This window comes from Opisthorchis viverrini, assembly GCF_000715545.1.
Source record: "Opisthorchis viverrini unplaced genomic scaffold opera_v5_246, whole genome shotgun sequence".
Lineage (NCBI taxonomy): Eukaryota > Metazoa > Platyhelminthes > Trematoda > Opisthorchiida > Opisthorchiidae > Opisthorchis > Opisthorchis viverrini.
In genome coordinates, this window is record NW_008751902.1 from 252,500 (window position 1) to 261,397 (window position 8,898).

At 39.6% G+C, this 8,898-nt stretch overlaps 1 protein-coding gene across 1 annotated transcript; it reads right to left on the reverse strand.

Moving 5' to 3' along the window:
- Window positions 1-554: 554 nt before the first annotated feature.
- Window positions 555-773, reverse strand: T265_08922 (hypothetical protein; the record flags this gene model as incomplete). Its single annotated transcript, XM_009174861.1, has 1 exon — window positions 555-773. One exon carries the CDS (start codon window positions 771-773, stop codon window positions 555-557), a length of 219 nt encoding a protein of 72 aa, XP_009173125.1.
- Window positions 774-8,898: the final 8,125 nt, after the last annotated feature.

Consider the following 8,898-nt stretch of genomic DNA (forward strand, 5'->3'; position numbering starts at 1 on the left):
GTGATTAAGCCAGCGACTAGATTTACACACACGCCAGAGGGGAATAGTAGTGATTTCTTAGTTAAGCGCCTGGGGCGAAACTTGTGAGTATTTTACAGGATGAGCAGTCGGTTAGTTGCTAACCGCATCCTACATCTCGATCACCCCCTTCAAGTATATTTTTTGTAGGCTATTCATTCATCCACGAGGATCTTGAGAAGTGTGAAATAACTCTCGGCTGCTTCAAAGCGTTCAAAAACTCTGATAGGTCTCAATAAAATTATTTTGCGTTAGATTTCCTGTACACTTGCTAATCTAAGCAGTTAGTTCAACGACAAGAGAACATTGAGGTAGGATGTTTGGCGTCTGATTTTTTAGTGGTTAGCACAGGGAAACAAACTAGTCAAGACAAATAAATGTTTAAGAGATCGTATAAAAACGAAATTAGCAAAGGCCAATTGCGAAGTAGATTTCACACTACGTGCGATAGTGATGGGCTCAAGGGACAAGATTTAGTTACTCGTGGTATCATTTTTAGGGTAAAATAAGTAAAAAATGAACAGAAAAACTGAATATTACCTTGGTCTTGCAGCAATCTTCTCCCAGTCACTGAGGAATCTCATATACATGCGTAGGGCCTCAGGCGAGCTAGTCACAATTTCCGCTAGCAACTTGTAGTCTGGTTCTGGCTTGTCCATCTCGGATGCAGATGTTTCTCCTATGATTGCCAAGGCGGTGGAATAATATAGCAGCACCAGACACGCTACCATAAAGAACGGTTTGGGCGAGCGCATTTTTGCTGGAATGAAAAATCATTTCCTTCGAGTTGATTATCCAGCCAATTTTCAGCCAAAAGTGGTCATACAAAATCCAAAATCGGACCGGATGGTGCTTACTTCTGGCTTGGAACATCCTGGTGTCTCTATTTGGGCACCTCAATTGACAAGAATGAACGATTCAGCATTTTTTGGTTGCTTTTTAATGACCGTTGCTCTCTTATGGCTTCTTGCTTATTGATATCTGAGTACACTAACTGACGGAACCAGCAAAATAGTCATTACTCGGATGGCTTAGAAGGTGGGTGGTCAAAAAATAAGCCAAAAGTGGTTTTTGGAACTGGTCCATTACTGGACCCCACTGGATAAGTGCATTTAATTTTCCTCAGTTAATTCTCCTCTGCTTTAATGGGTAATTGAGGCTTGTCTAAGAAAAAACTCTTGTGAATAACCTTACTACAAGAACGAAAAATCGCCCAATATCAAAGGATAAAGCTGTGTACTTAACGCATCAGACTAAACAATTGGATGCAGCTTTGACGTAGTTTACTACTTAACAGGTTGCTGGAAACTCTTCGACTGCCCACTACCGGTTTTAAAGTTCTTGGAACTCATCAGGTAGGCGCAATTCCTGCGTTTTAGTCAACTTTATGTTCTAATTGATTAGAAACACCACAAGCGAGGGATTCAGCTTGGTTCCAGGTGTCAAAACCAAACGAGTATGCAAATGAGTGTATTTCGCAGATCCAGTTTTCCTTAGTCAAACCGCTCAACCAGAATGTAACAAGTCTGTCATACTATTCTGCTACGGACTGTTGGTATTTAACATGAAATGAAATGGCTATGGAAGAAATTTTTCAATGCTTCATTGTTTTCTTGTTGAAGTACTCCAGCGAACCTCAGATTAGTTTAGATGTTCACTTATTAGTTTAGGTGTAACCGTAGTTCAGCTTTGGGCTAAAATCCAACTGAAGTTGAGCAGCGGTTAAATAAAAAACGATGAATCGGTTGGATTGCTAAAGGCATCGTCAGTCCTGTTTGCTTTCCCGTTTTCTGTAACAGCTTATAGTCCGCCAGGAAGAAAAGATTAAGCAAACTAAGACGGTTTTAACGGAGAATCAATTAAATTTCCCCTCTGTATCATTGTTTGCGAAATATGTCACTTGATAAGCTCAAAAAAACCAAACCGGTTAAGGTGGTACAGTAGTTGTCACCAGGTCTATGGATATTGTCCTGTGGAAGAAGTTTCGTTAGGCCTGCAATCAGATGTAATGTTCAGACCTAAGACTGATTGAACGCACCTATCGTTTGACCGGCGTCTTCCGTTATTCCAAACAATATTGTCAGTTGTATGGCTACCTGACGCGAAAAATCCAGATTTGGTGACGGAAGTGTTTGAGTGCATTAGCTAAAGTTACTGACATGCAATTTTCTACGTTTTGCCTCATGAACCAGTGGGTATAATGCGGTGAGTTTTGCAGCCGGCAGCGGAAAAATTCAGACCTTCAGCTGCTGAAGCCAAGAAAAGTAAATTAGCCTGTGTTTAAAGAATATGATTGTGCTTATGTTCATTTCACAGAAATAATCGACAAAAATTACTTTTAAGTTCAAACACCGACTATGCACTCTCAACTCTGTCCTTCGCTAATCTTTAAACCAAGCAGTCACTCTTTAATCCAACTTCCGTATTCACGAGGCAGGTACCTCCAGATGAAGTAACCTTTGTGGTCGGAATTTCACGCTTCACCTTCTCGTGTGGCTTGCTAGGTTAGATGGATCCAATATATAAACGCCGTTGTTCAATAAGTAAATCCGTAACTTGGTGCCACGAAATGTGAAGTTCCCGTGAAAAGTTCGTGCCAGGTAAAAGTGAAGTTGGTTTTTAGCGAGAACTATGGAGCACATTAGAGTCTAACTCTATTATAAATGCCATTTGAAAAAAACGATCCTCCTTAAAGTATTCATAGGAATTTATCTCACTTAACAACGAAGGTTTACTACAAAGCATTTCAGTATTGGCCTGGAGGAACAGAGATATCTTACCTTTCTTTGTCGTTTTATCAAGGCATTTATACCCGGTGATAATGACATAAGAAAGCCAGAAAAACACGCTAATAACTTCGGAATAGGTGGCAATATACGATTGGGTTTTAGAGCAGATGAATTGCACATGCATGTGTACAAAGGCGTGGTCTTGTAATTTCAAGCCAACGTACCTAAAAACTATTCTTCCAGAAGACAGTTATCGCAGGAATCAACAGAAATGTGCGACTAATGGAGATCCAGAGTTGTTCAATGCGGAATAACACACAAAACTAATGTCATTCGTAGAAAACAATCAACGGTGTTAAAAGAAGTGAACGGCCCATAATCATTTTCAACCCACAAACGGTCAGAGATAAAAATAACACTTAAAGAGTTTCGACTACTAGATTACTGTTTTCTACCCTGTTAAACAATTGTTGGGTCACATTAATTGAGATATTAAAGTTTGTTGATGGACAATGCTTAATGAAGCTTGCGAGTACAACTCCTCCCTTGTAAACTTAGAGTGAAATAAAATATCGCAAATGTATCACGGCATTCTCGTTTTAACATTTCTCTGTATAACCTATCTAGCACATTTCAGACACATGTGAAGAACGAGAACGCAGTCTGGCTAAGTTAATTGGTGACATGTGGACGGTATGTTGGAAACCCTTATTATTTCTAAAGCAGCAAAAATGCGGACTGATTCTGTGTCCAAACATCCTTTTTGCGGCGCGTTCCAAAAAGAATGACCAATTTGCTTTTTGGTTTAAAGGTTCACTGGATATTGATTTACTGACCAGGAATGTTCAACTTAAACCTTTCTCGAGTAACTACTTACACCCAGAACCTTTTTTACTAATGGGCTAAAACAAGACACCTGTGCATAGATAACTTTCATTAATGTACCTTGAACATTCTATCGGTGCGTTCTTGTCAGAAACTGTATAAGTACACGAATCCAGAAAGGATATATTAGTCACCATCCACTTACAGATGGAAAAGTTCAATTTGACCTGGCATTTAGGGGTGATAACATTATCAAGAGAATCCATCATCGTTTACTGTGTGTAGTGTAGTGTAACATTTATGCACCAGAATCGACGCATTTGTCAAAAGCAGTGGGCCTGTAAATTTGTCTAGCTTTAATAGAATCCAAGCCCCATTTATCTCTTACTGTTTAAAAAATATGACCGCATGTTAAGCACAGTATGTTGGTAGAACAAAGTATCAATTCGTAACAGAGCATTTCCTTAACGGCTTTCTAAATCAGTCGATAAAACTGATAGATCGCCCATCCGGTAAAAAGCATCTTTAGACAAGTGGTTTTTTATCTTTTATGATGCACTGGTTGATTAGGGAAATCCTTAGTTCGTCTGTACTGATAATTCTCGTCCTTCCTAAGTAAGAATCCCTCCTCAAAGCCAACTGATCCCTCAGCTAACTATGAAAACGAGTACGGTGTAGCCCATGGTTGAAACCCAAACTTCACTTTTCGACTGCTTCTAACTAGACTTGGTCGATCCGCCATTATCTTGCCCCTTCGAGTTGCAGAGCAGTTAGATACCAAACGGATGTCACAGATGAACGAATATTTTGGATACACACTGTTTAGATACGTCTGACCGATTCCACTTCACCCTTACATTGCGCAGATGCTGGGTTAACTTCATGGTGAAAATCACATCTGTGTTCAAGAGCAAAAGCTATCCCCTGTGACTACTGTAGTAGTGCTGATGTTAACAGGCATCACATCAACATGCTCACACTGTTCTTAATCCTCCTCCACGTGACCTAAAACTTTCTTCGTGTTTCCCACTCCTAAATGCCGTATGGGTTGATTATGGATTGTTTTCACACCTCACCTCTTGTTCAGTGCTTGCAAACTAGCAAACGTTCCGTTTCCTGTCTTCCTCACATAGACAAGACGCAGCAAGATTAATGTACAGGATAGTCAGAATGTTTTTTGTTTTTCACACGTTTTAAATTTATTTTACAAGGACAGGTATTCCCCATAATACATGGTGGACCGGACGGCTGAGTGAGAAGTATGAAATAACTATTACTTGTGACGCTGCTTGCTGCAAAAAGAACCAAGGCAGGTGAGTGTTTTGGATTAGCTTGTCAAGAAACAGTTTTGTTGCATGTGCACTTGTATTGGACCCATCATTCACTTTATGACTGAAAAAGACTCTAAAACTGTTACATCCATTGATTTGGGAGGCCTCTAGTATTGAAGTTAACTCTTTATTTTTACTTGCACTCCGTTTCCCGCATAGCGACAAATCTCTCGAAGAAAGATTCTCCTTTCAATCCCGCGAAGCTTCTTCTGTTATTCCGTTTTGCCCCATCCTAGAGGAGTCCATTGTTGGTAGATATCATCAGGCTGTCTACCAGAATGAGCCTATTCTTTGGAGTTTATAACCAATACCATTCTGTAATGGGATGCTTGAAATATTTTGTCTTGGCTGGTTCGTTCTACTTAGCCGTCATTAGTGTTCGTGAATTTTTCAAATTGCCGAAGTATTTTAAGTATAGAGACAATCTATAAATCAAACTAAATTGGTAGCAAGCCGTTGGAGTGAAATGGATCATGCAGATAGGAAAGACTTGTTAAAAATTTGAATGAAGATAATAAGAGATGAACACGAATAAAGGAATCAAATACTGCATCCCTTTTAGGATGCTTGTGAATGAATTAGGAGATTGAGTTTCGGTCAGTTTTAGCTTTGTGATTAGGTCATTAGGGTTTCGCGAAATAACCAACGATTTAAGTGTTACTCTAGAACATTTCAACTGACTTTTGGGAAGACACGGCATTTCTCCTGTTGGTCAACTCAAATAAATGACGGAATTCTTTCCTGTATGGAACGAACGTAGCACAGAGCTGGAAGCTCCGGAAAAATCGTTTAATTCCTTTTCGGTCTGCCTACAGTCATTTTCGGAAGGAAGCACTGCGCGTGGTACTGTCGTTCCACTTTTCGACTAATTAAGCGTTGCTAGTTGGTTTCAAATAAATTAGGATAGTAAGCGTAAATTAAAGCGAAGTGCTGTGGGGATAAGTGTTACTCTAGAACATTTCAACTGACTTTTGGGAAGACACGGCATTTCTCCTGTTGGTCAACTCAAATAAATGACGGAATTCTTTCCTGCATGGAACGAACGTAGCACAGAGCTGGAAGCTCCGGAAAAATCGTTTAATTCCTTTTCGGTCTGCCTACAGTCATTTTCGGAAGGAAGCACTGCGCGTGGTACTGTCGTTCCACTTTTCGACTAATTAAGCGTTGCTAGTTGGTTTCAAATAAATTAGGATAGTAAGCGTAAATTAAAGCGAAGTGGCTGTGGGGATTTGACGAATTAAGTTGCACGAAAGTCAGTTGAGGCAATAGAATTAATCCATTTCAACAAACTGATTGGTCTTTGCGTCATCATGGTTGAAGGGCGTTCATTGCCTCACCATGTAAAACGGGTCGTTTCAAAACCCTATCATTGATAGAACGCCTCGATTTTGTCCCCTGCTCTAGGAACGTGTATCAAAATGAAAGAGTTTACCGCTGTTTGTTTTTTAAGATTACATTTCTCAGTTAAGTTCTAATTAGATTTTAACCACCTGTGAGCTCATTCCAGACTCCATAGTTTTTTTAATCATGCCGTCACAAGAGAAAGTTAATTTTTCAGAGGCATACACCAGTTTGAATCATCTTAAACATGTATTTGGGAACTCCACAAAGAAATACCAGAACCAAGTTAAATCCGTCCAGTGTTTGATTATAACCAGCTTTGTAGCAACCGGCTGGTTAGCAAGTTACCTACCGAAGTAACAGCCCATGCTTTTCTCGTCCACCAAGCTCCTGATAAAATAAGCCAAGAATTAGCATGAGCGTCTAAAGACAGAACTGTATCCGATCGTCTAGATCACTGGGTTGAATGAGATCTGGTGATTGCTGGCAGTGAAAAGCTCATTGCGATAACCCAGATGGAGGTCAATACAGATGCATTCAGAATAAGTGCTAACTTTCTTTCACCACCATATACACAGCTTGTTCCAGAACGAAGGAGAAGACAACATCAAACTTACCGCACCTTTCAGGAGGCGCACTAGTAAACTAAAACGAAACTACTTTGGGTGGAAACATGCTACTTATCAAATAGCTTTTCCCAGAAATTTGCTTTCCGTGTTATTTGAACTTAGGAAATTCCACAAACCCTGTTCCGGATTGTGCCCTGAGGGGCTCAGCTACTTGTTTGAGTTGAAAATCAATAATACTAAGTGAGTGAGTGAAGTTAGATTATCCGGATCAGAGATTCTACTTGGCCACCTGACTTTGATCAAAGAATCTCGAAGTCAGAATTTTCCAGCACTGGCCTCCAAGCTAAAATTCTCAAAGCGTTTGCCATTAAAACAGTCTATTTGATGTCCTCAGTTGCCCTTCAGTATGAAAGATCACTTCGATACATATTTTCACTGACGTGGTCATACATACAAACACTACTGGTTATTGGTATCAGATTTCAAAATTAAGATGTATAGGGTCCCAAGAGGGTTGGTCTTACGTCTATTGGGTTTAAAATCTCCTTAACAAGTGGCTTCATTTTGTGAACAAAATATTTAAGGTGACCCTATGTACAGGTTGGCGGGGGAAAATAAATACTGTTATTAGAGCTCGTACGTATACTGCTAAAACATAATGTATTCAAAACCACAGTTACAAACTGTGCACAGGCCGGAAAAACGGCATTGCACAAATAAAGTAACACTATAAACGCGAGTTTCAGCTGTGTTCCAGGTGAGTCCCCCGTCAAAACCAAATTGATATGCAAATGACTGTAGTTCACTAACGTCAAATCTTATTTAACGTGCCCGTTTGTGGATCGTTGGTATTCTGCATGTGGTAATATATGTGAAACGGATGAAAAAATCAGCAAACTTTGCACTAGTACTACGAAATATCACTCAGTATGCTGAATTGAGTGCACCTGTTTCGTCTTCAAACTTATGTTCGTTCAACGTTCTTCCAACTTTCGCTCAAACTGTCGTAAGAAATGAATGGCATAAAATACCAACCAAACTTCTTACGAGCATCAAAAATCCCTTCTTAGTCGGTGTCATAAAAATTTGCTCGTTTAATTGACGAACGATGCTTGCTCAGAATGAGTTTCTAGCCCGGTTAGTAATGGATCAAGTGGTTTCGCTCAAGCAATCCATTTAAACCTACGAAGCACTTAGTGGTGTAAAATTACATCTATTATTTAAACTTACTTAATTTCTGATTGCGGCTCTCCTAAAACTCTCTCTGATCAGACTATCATCAGGCCATGCTACTTCAGTTCTTATAGTTTATCCATTCTGAGTGGCTGCAGACTACCCAACACACGCAAGCAGGAATATTCGGGGGATCGATTAAAACCCCTGCCAATTCATTAGACGAATGCCTATGGAGGGGCGAGAGTGCCTGTTTTTGTGACTATGGGTTCGGGTTTATCTTCGTGCAAACTGTGGACAAACAATCATAGGTTTTAGCGTTTTCCTGATGAAGTCGTGCTTGCTGTTCATATGGCTTCCAAATATATCAGCAGAAAAAGAACAAGGATGCTCAGAGTATGCACTGTCGGTGTGTGGTTAGGTACAAGCACGAAAACATTTGTATCTCACTAGGAACAAATTAAGTGGATATTTGGCAGACATCAACCAGCCGGTGGTACGGGAAGGAGCTAACTTAATATTTTGCAAGCCCCCTTTGGATAGTGGCTGAGTAAATTCTATGAAGCGGATGATTAATTGAAAATACTTTAAGGCAAATTTCTAAGGCGATAGGACCAGCTTAAACGTGTTTTGCCGGCACTTATAATGCCTAAAATGGTAGCAGTAGCCTAATTAATTTACTACAATGTATCCTAGTATAATATGCTGCATTGCACTAGTTATGAGCTTAATTAAAGCTCAGAAATTTTTAAAAAAATTTGGCTTGTTTCCTCGCTAAGTTTATATATTGCAAGTCAACATCTGTGAATTATCAGTCGGTTGGTAAACGATATTAGTTTGGGAAAATTGTTTGAATGAAGTAGACAGACAACACCCTATCATTAATATTATAATTGTAGAAAAACCCTTCTC